Here is a 16,590-nt window from a genome sequence, read left to right as displayed (position 1 = left end):
TAAATTGACCGCATTGACAGTAACAGTCGTTTAAGTTAACTGACCACTTTTGTCCACCTCGTTGAGAGATAGGATCGAAAGCCTCCTCAACTTCAAACATTGTTCTCTAAATATCATAAATGCGAACAATGTGAGAATAAGTCTTTTCTTGATTTTTCTGAATCTCTTTCATAACCTTCGAGCAATAAATCTGACCGCTTTGTAATTCTCTTTGAGCTTTACGATCGCGGTCTACAAAATATTGCCGACATCTACTATATGTTGACTTCACAAGGGCAGTTATTGGTATGTTGCGGTAACCTCTGAAAACTTTATTTACACATTCAGATAGATTAGTTGTCATATGATCGTACCTACGTCCTCCTCTGTCATATACCATGGTCCATTTTTCTTTTGAAATTTTGTCGATCCATGTTTTTATGGCAGAACTCAAATCACAAAATTTATCAAAATTCCTATCGAATATATGCTTGCAAGGAGTGTATCCTGCACATTATCAATTACCGATTTCAGTAAAATTATCATAAAAAATAAGATATATTATAAATCAAATCTTGCCTAATTTTTTCAACATTTCTTTTTGTTTCTCATTCTTGAACTTATGGTTGAAATTTTTTGCAATATGTCGCACACAGTAAACATGATAAGCATAGGGAGGTTGCCACCCAAGTGTTTCATTAGCAACAATTGACTTTATACTTGCATGATGATCAGAAACGAGACATATACCATTTTTATCTATAACATGTTCACGCAAGTGTGCCAAAAATCATGACTATGCTATTAATGTTTCTCCCTCAACCACAACAAATGCGAGCGAAAGAACATGGCCATTTCCATCTTGTGTTGTTTCCATTAACATCGTCCCATGATATTTTCCATACAAGAATGTACCGTCGACTTGTATGATTGGCTTGCAATACTTGAAAAGCCTCTTTACATTGATCGAAAGTCCAAAATACTCGATGGAACTGACGGTATTCATGACTTACAGTATTGCCAACTACAAAATCATCGCCACATATTTGATAATACGATCCTAGACAATGATTTTGCATATGTTTTAGCCATGATGAAAGTTGGCCATAAGATTCATCCCAATCACCATATTCTATCATAATGACCTTTTGTTTAGCCTTTCAGGCCTTTCTATATGAAATTTTATAGTTAAACATACCACTGATTCTTTCTTGAATCAAAGAAATTTTCAATGACGAATCTTCTTTAATCATTCCTATGAAAATAATTATAACAAAAATTAATTATCAACATAAACCAAATCAATGATAAACAAACATGAATAATTAAAATAGTTAAAATCATACCTACTACACAGGTGACAATCAAATCAGAATCAAGTTTGTCATGGTCTTGTGTTATACTCGTATTCAAACACGTGTGTGGTCCCTCCCATTGCGTAACTTTCCATGTATAAGTTTTTTTTAGATACAATTGCCCTCATATAAAAAGGACATGGGATGTCATCACTTCGATTTGGGTAGCAAACGCCATATTTTTGTGATTTTGATTCAAGAACTTTAAAAGTTTGGTGCACATTCATAACATATTGTTGCAGTGCATTTTTCACTGCATTTTTGCTTTGAAATTCCATGTCAACAAATAATTCTTGGCCAATATTGAAGGTTGATGCCATATTGAAACCACAGATGTTTTCTTCATTAGGATGACTCCAAATAATGTTACTATAATGAGAAGCGGATTCCCAAAATGTAGTCTCACTTCCACCTGCAAAAAAATCTTAATATACGATTCATTCTCAAAAGTATTTATGAAAATAGGTCTCTTTTAGTGTTATTTAATTTCCATTAATGGTTTAAAACTATATACCAATACGAGCCTCTTCTGTATACTATTTACGAAAAAATATTATAAGATTAAAATATTATAAGATTACAATATTATTTAATTAAATATACCTTCTCTTGGTTGCATGATTGTAAGGGGTTGGATCATGCAGGCAGCTTCTTCATCTGTGTCAGATATATCATTGATATCTTCCTTCTCATCCAACGAATCCTCAACATATGAATTAGTTATCATATAATCATCATCGTCAGAATCTTCATCTAAATTTGTTACAAATCTTAGAACTTTTGATTCATTGGCAGCTATATTATTCCTACATGATAATAGCGAATTTGTCACATTCAACGCAGAAGCACCAACAACATCTACTTCAGCGCACAATTCAATGACATCCATTTTTTGTTGTTGTTGAAAACTTTCAATCATTGTTTCAACATCTTCGTCGTCACAAATTTGCAATGCAATATATTTACTTGCAACTAAAAATTGGCAAGTCATAACAGATATACTTTCATTTTTATCTAATTTTACCTTATCACAAATTCTTTTTTTAACCCGTCAAAAGTTACACCACGTTTAATTTGAATAGCCTTTTTAGGGCCTTCAAACGTGATGCCGTCATCACTTTGAAATATTATTCCATTCAAATAAACCAGAACAATAATCAAAGAACTCATTTTTATAATAAAACCTACAAAATAAAACAATAATGTCATCAACAATTTTCATTAATAATAATAACATCAAAAAATAATACAAGTTAATAAATATAAATTAATAAAAATAAATTAATAAATATATTACTGATTTTCACCCCATAGAAGAAATATCAACAAAGTTATCACCATGTAATATAGAGAGAAAGAAATTTGGAAATATACGAAAACAATGTACCAGAAAGTGTGTGTGGATGGAAGGGGGAGGGGGGTTTATATAGGTATGTATTGCGCCGGTAGTAATGGCACAATACATTGTACTTAGGACATTTGAGCAAAGGGTTGCTGACATGACACAATACCTTTCTAACTGGTCAACATTACACACACGCTATCAAAAGTCTGTCCAAAAGTGGTTGCGTCACTTATATTAGCACAACCCATTCAGCAATTCTGTTGGCGCAACAACTCAATGCAACGTGTCAATTTCATGTTTCATTTTCATTTATGCTGACACAATATTTACATCTTTTGCTATTGTCGTCTACTTTTGTTGCTCCGATAGTTCAACAAGATTGTCATGACTTCACTGATGCAATGGCTCTGAATGCCCAACAATATTCTATAATAATAATAACAACAATAATATTATCAACTTATTAAAAGAATATCTTGAAATATTTTTAAAAATATTTTAAATAATAAATGAATAAATTTAATATCTTAAATAATAAAAATATTATTTCTTAATATAATCAGAAAAATAATGATAAGGCATACCGCATTTTCTTTTTGTTTTACTCTAGTAATGGCTCCCTCTTATCTCCAATCAATCGAATCTGTTAACTTGTCGCCTGGGAGAGGATCATATTACAGGAAGGAATTGCCACATGTATGATATTGCAAATAATGGCTCAATAAAATAATGGCCCATTACTCCTAAACAAAAAATAATGGTCCATTATAAGATAATCTTTCAAACAATGGTCCATTATAAAATTATGTTTTATGCGTAATCAATATGCTACAGTATCAAACCACTTTAAATATTTTTGGCAAATTTAGAAAATTGTTTTAAATTTATTGACAATTTTCCTTGTGAAAACTCTATTTTTGGGCGGTTGTGATATTCATTTATAGAAAAATATTTGAAATAATTTATTGGCTTTGAGAAAATTACATATGATAATTGACATGTGGAGATGTTCTCCGTAAATTCTTGTTAAAATAGAGTAAATTTGATATTTTAAAAAAGGTAAAATAGTAATTTTCTGCCTGTGTACACTGGTTTTTTTTTTGTTTTTTTTAACGAAGAATAAATGTTTATATGTTGAACTTTGAGGTGATATTTTTTTATGATCATATAAGATGTGGAATACCCCTGTAAATTTTGAGTTGAGTTAATATATAAAATAATTTTTAAGATAAAAAGTAGCACACTAAAAAAAGAGATAAAAACTCAGCTAACAGATGAATTAAATGACAAAAAAAGTAATTCAATCTTTTTTTATAAGAATCAATAAATAATGTTTTTACATTAATTATTATTATTAGATTAAAATATCTCTAATTAAATATCCTAGCATGCAATTAAAAGAGGTATGAGAATATTAATCATAAAGATAATTAAAAAAACTTAAATATGTTTCCATCCATGATAAATTAGTCAATTTTATTTTGAGTCTCTAATAAGTAAAATATCTATTGCATGGAGTAATTAATGAAACAAAAAAAAATATTTTTTGGCATTGTTATTTTGTTTTAGTCATTCTAATATATATATATTCTTTTTAGTTGTTAAAATATTTTATTTATTTTGTATTAGTTTCATTAAAAAAATCTTTAATAGGACATTCCCAAGTGAACCTTACTCTACTTAAAAAGGTCTTGAGGGTCTAAGTCTCTGCAGTCAACATTAAGTAAGTCTATCCAAATCTATTCCTGCATATTGCATTAGTCCCATTAAAAAATACTTAATAGGGACTAATAACAAATAATATATAAATTTTAGGGATTCAAAATAAAAAATATATATTAGAATGACTAAAACAAAATAATAAGGATAAAAAAATATTTTTTGTTCTATTAGAGATTTAATGTAGTTTTTTTTATTAAAGATCTAAAATAAACTTTTTTTTTTTATCAAAAATCTAAAACAAAATTCATTCATTTATCCTGAATAAAAAATATATTTAAACATTTTAAAAAAATACAACGCCAATTTTGCTCTTCCAATTTTACTCTCGGCCGAAAGCGTTGCTAAAGCAACTGGAGAGGTGGATCAAAAACTTCACCTAGAAAAGTGATATACATCAGAGAAAATTAGTTACAGTCATGGAAAAATTGTTGTCGTTTCATTGAAGAAGAGGGCCTCAGCCCCACCTCTCTATCCATTATCAGTGAAGTTGCCATGGTGAAATTATGCTAGAATTTCAACCACTCTAATGATCAACAGGCGTTCTTCCTTCATGCTCGGTTCCTCATAAGTAATTTTAAGGTTGCTTCCTATAAAAAGTCTTCCATTTGGCCTTCTTTGAAGCATCATCTCAGCACGATTTGGGACAACATTAGTTGGGTAATGGGCTTGAGCTCTAAAGTCAAATTTTTGGAATCATAATTGGTGTATGGAAGGCTCTATTTTAGATGCCCTTCAAATCCCCCAAGGCATGCACCACCTCCTTTCTTATTCTGTTTAAGACTTTAGAAATTGTTTTAATGACATTGCCCCTTTGCTGGGAGATGCTATCAATAAAATGTTCTTCTCTAATTCTAAAATTGATGATAAACTCGTTTGGAGGCCAGCTGACAAGGGGTTCTAACATTGAAGCTGGCAAAGCATTTTTTGAGGCCTCAATGTCCCATAGGCAAATTGGTATAACGTTATCCCTCCTTCTATATCCTTTGTCTTTTGGATAGGCATTTACGATAAATTCCCTACTAACGAACACTTAAAAAATTGGGGTTGTGTTCTAGCCTCCTTTTGCTGCCTTTGTGGTACATTTGAGGAGTCCACCCAACACTTATTCTTCAAATGCTCTTTTTCTTTAAAGTTTTGGAACTGGCTGCAATCTATTCTCCATATAAGAATCAACCTTAACTCTTGCTTATCGCTGCTTCATTCTATGAATCGGTCCCATAACAGCCAAGCTAAGGATGTGGTTATATCCCTTTCAATAAACACTTTTTGGGTTATTTGGCATTGCAGGAACCAACTATTGTTTGTTGACTGCATTGTTTCTTTTTGAGGTTGTTTGTCTTCTTATTTTAGGAGCTACTTATCTCGTTGGAAGGGACACTTGGCTCACTCTATGGCATATTTTTCTCTTCTTAAGAGGTTCTTTATTGATATTCATCCTCCCAAAGCTCAACTGATAAATGAAGTGTCTTGGGAACAGTTAAATGCACACCGATGGCTCTGCTAGAGGTTGCTCGGGTCATAGAGGTGCTGGTGGCATTTTTTGCGATCACTCTAGAGGTGTTTTGGGTTGCTTCTCCTCTTATGTTGGGACTCAATTTATGTTGTATGCTGAGGTTGTGGCGGTTATCCTTGCGTTGGATATTGTGAAGGAGAAAGCTTGGTCTCATGCTTGGCTTGAGTGTGAATCCACCTTAATCATCCAACATTTTAAGAACCCGTCGCATATCCCTTGGAGCATTTGAAGAAGATGGGAAAATTGTTTGTCTTTTTTGTAAAAATACAATATTTTTTTGCTCTCATATCTTTAGGGAGGGAAATTCTTATGCATATAGGCTTGCTAACTTTGGAGTTTCTTCTTGTCATACTTATTCTTGGTGGAACTCAATCCCCAATTTTGTTATGGGCAAGTTTCTTAGAAATATATGTTCTTTGTCTAACTATAGGTTTTGCTTGTTTCTTTTTTGGGTATTGGTATACACCCCCCCCCCCCCCCCCAAAAAAAAAAAAAATTGTTCTTTTTGCTTCTTCTTAATGAATTATGAGGTGAGTTGCTGAGTGTGGCTCTGGGGGACACGCCAACCTAATTGGGATTCCCCTTCTTGCTTCTCAGCCTTATTTTAAAAAAACACACAAATTTATGATATTTATTTAAAATTGGTTTTGAACCAAAATCATTTTAAAAATCCAACACTAGATATGGATATGTTCATTTAATTGGATATGGATTGGATTTTAAATTCAATCCATTCCCACCTTTAGACTATTAATATTGATGTTAATCAAGCTATTGAAACGTGATGCCCGTACACAACAAATTAGTCATGTTTAAATTAAAAAAAGAAGTGGAGATATAATTTAGAAAATTTGAAATTATGCTTTTAATTGTGATGGATCAACTATGGATTTTTTTAGCATATATGATATACTAAAGTGTAATACCTTCGATGAAACACACTTCTCGTTCAATAGGATATTTGTCCTCATGTGAAAGCCTCGTAGATGATATCAATCAAAATGCCACCTATTATTTTATACCGATAAATTTAGTTTTCGAATTCGGAAGGAAGGAAGGAGCAGGCATCCGTTCATCGTTCATCATTCAAAATAGTATTGAGAACAATGCACTACTGTCCAATATTCAAAAAACCCTAATAACTTTCATCACAACCATGTCATCTTATTATGTTAAAAAATGGATGACAGACTCATGGAAGAACTGATTATCGTTGTAGGGGTTGTGGGGACCCATTTTTTTTTCTCTGTATATTAAATTATTGAGGACTAAATGCCTCTGGAAAAAGCAATACAAGAACAATCCGCCCTCAAGACATTGCAAATAAAAGAAGGAGCAACATCAAAGGATATGAACGATATTACTTGTCCAATAGGTCGACTACTTGAGTAGCTTCCCACAGCACATGTCCATTGAATAGAGCCTTCGTAATTCAAGAATAAATTAAGAATAGCAAATGTGTACACCAAATTGGATAATTGTATTTTAATAATACTTATAATAATTATAGATAATAACTATCAATTGTGAGTGATTCAAAAAAATAGTTGAATGATAAATTAGGAACAGTAAATATGTATACTAATCGGAGTAATTCTCTTTATTAATAATTATATATATATATATATTTTAATTCTGTTAATTTTAAATTTACATTTTATGTTTATGTGTATTAACAAATACGCACATAGTAAACGAGATACAGACTGCTCTAGAAAAAAACTTAATCTCTACGAAAAATAATTTTCATCATCATCAACAACACACCTACCCAGGCCATTGAAAAAGAAAGCCAGGAGCATTCCGCGTCATAAACTCACAATAATTCACGACTTTTCAGAACACGATAAAAAGAAAAAAGACAGGCAGAGTTAAAAAAAAAAAAGAAAAGAAAAAGAAGAGAGAAATGGTCAAGACAAATAAAAATAAAAAGACGAAGTCCCACACGGGAAGCTGACCCGAAAGAGGGTAGTGGAATATAACTTACTTACCTTACCGTCAGGGGCAAGTCCACTGCACAAAAAGTCAAGTCTATTCCCATTTTTCCAATCACGTCCTTCGTTCCATATTCCGAATCCGAGGGGTAAACACGTCAAATCACACACAGTTCCTTTCCTTTCCTTCTTAATAAGCCCTAGGCAGCCACAGACTCTATTGCTATTGTAATAACCGTAACGATAAGTTAAGAATCGCTTTGACTTGATCAAATTGTAGATAAGATGGGCGGAGGAGGCGGAGCGGCGACGGCGCAGGCAGAGGCGCAGTACTCGACGGCGAAGACGTCGGTGTGGTGGGACATAGAGAACTGTCACGTGCCGAAAGGATGCGATCCCCACGCCATCGCGCAGAACATAAGCTCCGCCCTCGTTCGCACGAACTACTGCGGCCCCGTTTCCATCTCCGCCTACGGCGACACCACTCGCATCACTGCCGTCGTCCAGCATGCCCTCTCCAGCACCGGCATCTCCCTCAACCATGTCCCCGCCGGTCTGTATCCATCTCTTCTTCTTCTCGCATGCACCGCTTTGACTTAGGTTTCTTTGTTTTTCTAACAATCCAAATATTCTATTCAATTCTTTGTTTTTCTGTTTGTGTACTTATTATCATCGATTCTGTAATTCGTGCTACTCCGATTCGGGAATAGCAACCCTGCGCTGTCATGTTTCCAATTACCAAGCCTTATTATTATACTAACACACGGCGTTTGTAATTGTTTCCTTGATCAAACGACGCCGTTTAAATCAGATCCATTAAAAGCTATGTTTTCAGTTGAAAAAAAAATGAGGAGTTCGACACTTACTTTCGCTTATAACTATCTCTAATTGTGAGAAATCTATTTTCAATTCTACTGTTTATACCGGTAGTAAGTTGTATACTCTGTCTTGTTAGTTTGTTTTTGGTTTTCTTTGTGTTTAATTTAATCATGTTTATCTTTTGAAGATGGAATTTGAACAGTCATTAGTGTAGGTCGGGTGGATGTTTATTTATAATAATTATCATAACGAGGGGTTGCAAATGAATTAGCTGATTTGTTATAGTCTTCTCTTTTGAAGTACCTTGTTATCGTGTTACGAGCCTTCCTGGGATGATTTGTTGCAAATTTATTTGTTTTCCTGATGATATTGTGAAACTTTCGAATTCTGATTTTGTCGTTTTCATGTTTGTTTCCAGGCGTTAAAGATGCAAGTGACAAGAAGATTCTGGTTGACATGCTGTTCTGGGCAGTGGACAATCCTGCACCTGCTAATTACTTATTAATTTCTGGTGATCGAGATTTTTCCAATGCCCTTCATCAGTTGCGGCTCAGGAAGTATAATATCCTTCTTGCACAACCTCAGAAAGCTTCTGCACCATTAGTGGCAGCTGCTAAGAGTGTGTGGCTTTGGACTAGTCTCTTGGCTGGAGGACCCCCTCTTATGAATGGTGAATCACAACAACTTGGTAATAATAACATCCAATCATCTTCAGACACCTTACCTATTCCTGTCTCTAATGCTGTTCAGATACCACAGCACATGGGTTCCTTTTCAGAAGTTCATGCAGGAAATCAGAAATTTCCAAACACAGGAAGGCAACTTGATTCTAGACATCATGGGAAAACGAATGGGAGAAATCCAAGTAAAACAAATGGACCCAAGGCCCTGAATCCAGCTCCAGAAAATTATAGCAATATAAATTCTTCTCAAACTGGCAACTATACCCATAATGTTCCCCCAAGTGGATCTACCCCAAATTTTATTTGTGGCAATCCTGATCAAATGCGGGGCAAGAATGGTAATCTACATTCACAGCCATTAAGATCAAACTCTTTTCCTTTGCAACCTCCTTTTATACCAAATAATTCATTTTCTCCAAATCCCCAAACTTTTGCAACTTCAGTAGTGCCACCTAGAACTGGTGGACCCAGCTTCTCTGCAGCACCACTACTTAATGTACCAAATATTAGCAATCGGAAAATTTCTGGATATCCTAGTAATGCTCATGATCCACGCCCTGTTAAACAATGGAATGGAGACTTGAAACAAAGTTCTAACAATAATGCTCCAAGTCCTGTAAAGTCAATTGGCGAACAAACTGGACATATGGTACAGAACACACAACAATTGTATAATGGCCATCCACATGGTCCAGAATACCAACCTACATCATTGACAACTATGGGTAATAATAACCTTCCTGGCAATGGTATATGGGGATCTCCAGGATGCCCTAAACCTTCTGAATATGTCCAAGGTCTTATAGGGGTTGTTTTACTTGCCTTGAACACATTAAAAATTGAAAAAATTATGCCAACTGAGGCAAATATAACAGATTGCATTCGATGTGGAGATCCCAAGCACCGCAACACAGACGTCAAGAAGGCTCTGGAGAATGCTATTGAGCAGCAGATGGTGGTGAAGCAGAATGTAGGTGCTTTGCAGTTGTTTATTGGTAAGAATGATAAGGTTTGGAAGTGTGTAAGCCCTGTAGGTGGTAATCCTAAGAAGCACTCAAAAGAGACATGGAATGAAATTAAAAAATTCCTATCAACTCCTTCTGGAAGATTAGTCATAATGGGTACTCAGTGCAAGTAAGGATCTTCTAATTTAGTTTATTTTCACTTGCTGAAAAATTCCTTTTTCATCTTATATGTCTATATTTGGCTTTTCTTTAGGTATGAAGCAGGTATTGTGATTAGAAATATGTGCTTGAAAAATCATGCTTTGGGTGATGTCCTACAGATTTTGAACATGTTGATTACCATTAAAAAATGGATTGTGCATCAACAATCTGGCTGGCAACCACTTAACATCACTCTTACTGAGGTCAATTCTGATTCAGAGGACATAGCATGCCCATAGCTTCAAAAGGCATGCAGTGAAAATGAAAGAGTTACTGAATATATTAAAAGGCAGTTGGACCAGGAAACTAGGAATGATCTAAATAAATCTCTTTTTCTAATGCGAATCAAAGGTAGGTAGTAAATAATGAACTGTAGTATGATCAGTACCTTGAATGCTACATCTTACTAGCGTGGTTATTGGTAGGGTTCTTCAGTTCTGCCCAAGGGAGAAATGAAATTAGCTTTTGGACAAAATATGAAACTTGAAACATGAAAAACTCTAAAGTCTCTTCCGGTTGCCGAGGTTACAAATTCTCAACCACTATGGTCTGTTATACATCATACTATCATAGTGGATCTATCTTGGAAACAATATGCCCTTCTGCTTATTTTGTTACTCACATTTTGCTTGGAGATTGACTTATTGAACTAAACTCCTTGGATCCTTTGACTTAAGCCTCCTAATAGCATCCAGGATATTGGCCAACTATGCATTGCTGGAAGTATCTTGAGTTTCACACAAGTTAGGTGATGTGTTGTTTGTATATCACCTGAGAAATGGTCTACCAAATCATATTGTTCAAGGATTATGTCGAATGCAATCCAGAAACTGTTGTATAGCCTATTGTTTATTGGTTATATCTTCAAAATGTTGCCGTAACTACCAGACAGACTACATTAAATTGCTCAGGATTGGAGGAAACTGTACTCTTAAGTTTATCCTTGAAGCTCATGATTTACTATATTGACCCATGCACAAGGCATGTTTCTGGTGGATTTTCACTATGAACAAATCACGATATGGAGTTTTTGGAAATAATGAATGATCGTGAAACCAAAGGTGGCAATTCTACTATATTTCTTGTGTTGATGGTGCTTATAGAGCTGTGATTTTTAATGTTTATTATTTATTTAGAGTTGGCTTTTGGAATGTTATTGTCGAAGTTGAAATGGGAATTTGGGTCATTCAGTCGGCAATTGGTCTCTGGTCCTGCTGTCTTGTATTTTCTTTTAATGCTAGTAACTTTGTGTACAAATAGTCTATCTTATCTTTTTGAATGTGTTTTCTGTAATGTAAATTGTTTAATGTTAGTATAGTCACAGTTTTTTGCATTTTGGTGAAGCCATATTTTTTTATTTTTTTTTTCATTTTGCTTGAAAGTTAATTTGTTATGTCAAGACCCTATTTGATGTAAGTTTCATGGGAGCTAGGCCTACGATTTTTTTCATCAATGGATTCCTTTGCTTCTTGGAAGATGTATGATAACGGAATGAAGAAGGAAGAGAGAGAAGAGACGTCACTTCAAAGAGAAGATGAGTCTAGAAGAAGTTCATCACATAAAAGGTCATGGATAAGAGTTTGGAGAAAGAAAGAGATGAATGAAGGGAGAGGAAGAGAATAGCACGAAATTTTGTGTTTTAAAATAACTTTGAAATCTGAAATTTAATTTTCAAATGATCAAAGTTGAAAAAAATGCATACACATTACCTCTATTTATAACATAAGTGTCACACAAAATTGGAGAGAAATTTTGAATTTCTATTCAAATTTCATTTGAATTTGAAATTGAATTTGTGGTGTCAAATTTTGGAGTCAAAATTTTACTAATTATGATTAATAAATTTTAGTTACAATTCAGCCTACTAATCCAAGATCAAGTTCAAGATTCTTCAATAAGTGTGTGCTTAGGTATTATGAGGCATGTAAAGCACGAAGGACATGCACAAAATGTGACTATATAATGTGACAATGATGTGTAGTAAGTAAATGCTCACCTCCCCTTTAAAATTTAATTGAATTGGGATTCTCCTAATTCAATTAAATTTATTTGTCAACACACATCAAATATTCACTTAATGCATGTGAAATTACAAAATACTCTTAATACAAAAACTAATCTAGGTGTCCTAAAATACAAGGGCTAAAAAATCCTACATTTCTAGGGTACTTTACTTACATTATGAAGTCTTAAATACACGACCCAAAAATAATGAAATTTTAATCTAATATGTACAAAGATAAGTGGATTCATACTTAGTCCATGAACCTAAAATTTATCCTAAGGTTCATGAGAACCTTAGGACCTTCTCTTGGATCTCTGGTCCAATCTTCTTGGAGTCTTCTATCCAATGCTCTTGGGGGGTACGATTGCATTATTCCCTCCCCCTTGAAAATGATTTGACCTCAAATCCATAGGTTCTTGAAACTTAGGAATTCTTTTCTCAACACTTGTAAAAAGAATATAAAAATATATGTATTAGTGATTTTTGGTATGTTAGAATAGGGTAAAAACTGAAAATTCCTTTCCTGACCATCTTCCCATGAGAGAACATAGTTCCTCACCAACTCAATGAATGGTGCTACAAGTATAGAAAAATATGAGACAAACCTTTTGTAAAAGTTTGTTAAGTCATTGAAGTCCCAAATTTCTCTTATACATGGTGGAGTAGGTCACTCAGAAATGACCTTTATTCTCTTAGGGTCCACAGAAAGCCCTTGATCATTATTTAAAAAGTTAAGGAAAGTAATGGAATAAAAAATAACTTTTTCTTTATTTTCATGTTGATTATTCCTACAAAAATTTATGACAAACCTAAGGTGTCCCATATGAGCACCTAAGTTTGTATTGAAACAAAAAAATAAGAACAAACCTACCTAATGAGTCCCTATGTACACAAATCATGAAGATTTTGGGTGCATGAGTGATTTTACAAAAGAGGGTTGCACCACTCAACACATTCATCGTTCCACCTATCATAGGAATTTGATGTCTAATAATACCTATTTTGGGCACCAATAAAGCACAAGGATTTAAGCTCTTGCAAACCAAATCCTCATCCAACAACTCCTTTACTTGAGGAATAAACTTAAGCTTAAGAGGTGTGACAATGCTAACAAGTGTCTTTTTACAAAGGAGAAAATGTGGAGGTTGTCTAAGAGGGGAAATTTCTTTAATATTTGTCTTTATTTTAAAATGTTTTTTCTTCTTAACTAACATCTTGGAGGAGACATTTACCTCCTTACACTCCTCTTTAACCATTAAAGGTTGTCCTTCTTCTTGGGGGTGGATCTCTTTATTAGATTCTTCCTTTTTTGCTTCTTCACTTTCACTAGAGAAATATAAAGTAGTAGCCTCATCTTGGCTACTATAAATGTCTTGACCCCTTATAATCATGATTTTCTTAGTGGGGCATTAAGAAATAATGTGTTCTCTTCCAAGACATTTAAAGCACTTCATAGAGCTAGTCTTCTCTTGCATACTAGCCTTAAGGGGTTGCTTTTCTCTTGTCTTTCCCCTTATCATCTTTGGGCTTACAAGGTGTCACCCCTAAGATGCCTTGACCTTGGTCTTTCTTTGGATAAGAGTGAGAACCATAAGATTTTGAAGTAGACATTCTTTTAAGTTGTTGTTCTACCCTTATTTTCCAATCTAAGTTAGCCTCTACATTGTCCTTCCCATGGAAGTATGAGAGGTTAATGTTAGCCTCTTAAGACTTTCTTTCCTTTTTTCTCCTATGAGAGTGAGGTCTAAGATGTGACCTATGTCTTCCTTCATAATAGTCACGAACTTCTTTACTTAGATTCTTACAAGAGTTAGGACTACTATAAGAGACATGTTTTTCTTTTCTTAACTCTTTTAGTATTTTCCTTCTTTCTTCTTCACTTATTTGTTCCCTCTCATCTTGATTTATTTTTACCCTCTCTTTTCCTTTTTTTTTTTCTAGTTTTTCTTTCCATAACTTGAGGGAACTTAACTCATCTAAGATTCTAGATAGAGAGTCCTTGTGACTAGTACCCTCGCCATTAACACTAGATGAATGATGACTCATGTTGGTTCCTAAGTTATGGTTCTTTCTTGTTGGGGGTTTGAAAACAAAAGGTAAAAGAAAATATAGATGAAACTAGCCAAAATAAACACTAAAAGAGGTGTGAAAGATAAGGTAAAAATTAATTGGTAAAAGACAAGCTATCTAGGCGGTTTGACAATGGAGGATAAAGGAAATAAGATATGAAAGTAAGCAAGAAATTAAAGTGCAAGAAATGCAAACTAGGCGGATCCTAAGAGTGATTGGATGATCTCATTTAAGGTTCCTAATAAAACACTCACTATCCTAAGGGAAAATTGCCAAAAATTATTACACACAAATGGAAGTAGGGTGACCTATTGGAGGCTTCCAACTTACTTCCAATGAAAAACCTTTTTGTTACAAAATTTGAAAGTAAAGCAAATTGTCAATTACAAAATTACAAAAAAAAAGTCCTTAATTGTGGTGACTATTCTCTCTTTGGTGTTTCACTCAATTTGGAGTGCTTCTTAGTCCAATAGCTCTTAAGGTGGTTGACCCTTTGCTTTTTGACTCAAATTCTTCAAGGTATGACACCAATCCTTCTTTTCAATTCTCTATATGGCAACTCACAAGCAAGGAAACAAAGAGACAAGTAATAATCAAAGACAAAAAAAAATGAAATGAAAGCTAAACCAATAGAGTTTTAAAAAAACAAATTTTCAAGGATTATTCAACAATTAAAGCAATGAAAAACACACAAAAGCAAGCTAGGACTTAAAGAGAAACCTAGAATGACTCTAGCGTAGAGTAGAAAAACAAAAAAAAAAACTCAAGAAACCTCTAATTTTGACACTTGTTTTCACAATAATTTCAATTAAAATTTTAGAACTAGGATTGATATAAAATAGACACCAATTATAGAACAAATTTTGAGCCAAAACAACAAGCACATTTTCATTTCACTTTTTTTCCTGGACACTGATTTTTCAACCAAATTGTGTGATTTTTCTTATTTTTTCCTTTAATCCAAATTACTTGTTTCTTTTTTCATAATTTTGGTCCAGATGTCTAGAAAATTAAGTAAAAATTTCAGCTCAAAACACGTAGTGACCAATTCCCAATAATTTATACAAGTTCGTATGTTCAAGCTGCCAACACCAGTGATTTCAACCTAGAAATCAAGAGTAGTGTTTATGTTGCTTAAGGCTTGGATAGTTACAATTTGTGTTTGCTTATGCTCAATTATCTTGAATAACACAATTCAAGAGAGCTTAAGACTTATTTTGATTCACAAATCCAACCACAACTCAACTTCATCATAAGCATCATGTAGGAAACTGAGAAAACAAAAAAAAAAGAGTTCAACAACAAAACTACTTCTAGGAATTGATTTAGAACATGTTATGAACTAAATAACATGCATGAATTAGACTCAAAATTCAAAAGATAGGCTAAGAATGACAAGAATATATGAACAAATGTATCTAGAATTCAATAAACGAAATAAAAATTCAACACAAACTTAGAACATAATGTGACAATTACTATGGCTAAACATGACTCTAAGACAACATGGATTAAGTGATTTACACTTAGATTTTTGTGTTTTTTTTTCTAATCAATATTTTGGAAGAAAATTTAGATCTAAAGGTTTAGTACAAAAATATTATGAATGAAAGATGCTAGAACCTAAAATCAACACAAAAATATGATTCAAGAGTAGAACTACAAAATTTGAACCATAGAAATGCAAGAACAAGTGTAGATCTAAGATTTAATCGATTTTTTTAATATACTCTTAACAACACCAAATCACAAGACAATGAAGGATATACATGGAGAATAAGATGAAGAACAAGTAATTAAAGAGAATTCACCGAACAAAAAGATAGAGGAAGCAAAAGAACATCACCTAGATGAAGATGCTCTTGATACCACATGATGTAAGCTCCATTGGAGCTTGTAAGCCTATGATCTTCTTCATCAATGGATTCCTTTGCTTCTTGGAAGATGAATTGTAGCGGAATGGAGAAGGAAAAGAGAGAGAAGACGTCACTTCAAGGAG

At 33.6% G+C, this 16,590-nt stretch overlaps 1 protein-coding gene across 2 annotated transcripts; it reads left to right on the top strand.

Annotated features, from left to right (window-relative positions):
• Positions 1–8,062: 8,062 nt before the first annotated feature.
• On the top strand, positions 8,063–11,849 carry LOC114369363. 2 transcript variants are annotated; one of them, XR_003657614.1, is made up of 4 exons: positions 8,063–8,401; positions 9,086–10,484; positions 10,569–10,867; positions 10,942–11,849. XR_003657614.1 is itself a non-coding variant. In XM_028326582.1 (3 exons), exons 1-3 carry the CDS (start codon positions 8,134–8,136, stop codon positions 10,753–10,755), a joined length of 1,854 nt encoding a protein of 617 aa, XP_028182383.1. In that variant the 5' UTR covers positions 8,063–8,133; the 3' UTR covers positions 10,756–11,849. The 2 variants fall into 2 exon arrangements, 1 of the variants encoding a protein (XP_028182383.1); XM_028326582.1 differs by having other exon boundaries at positions 10,569–11,849.
• The last annotated feature ends 4,741 nt before the right edge of the window (positions 11,850–16,590 follow it).

Source organism: Glycine soja, chromosome 10, assembly GCF_004193775.1.
Source record: "Glycine soja cultivar W05 chromosome 10, ASM419377v2, whole genome shotgun sequence".
Lineage (NCBI taxonomy): Eukaryota > Viridiplantae > Streptophyta > Magnoliopsida > Fabales > Fabaceae > Glycine > Glycine soja.
Note: the sequence above shows the minus strand (reverse complement) of the source record. Positions and strands in the feature narration are given on the sequence as shown.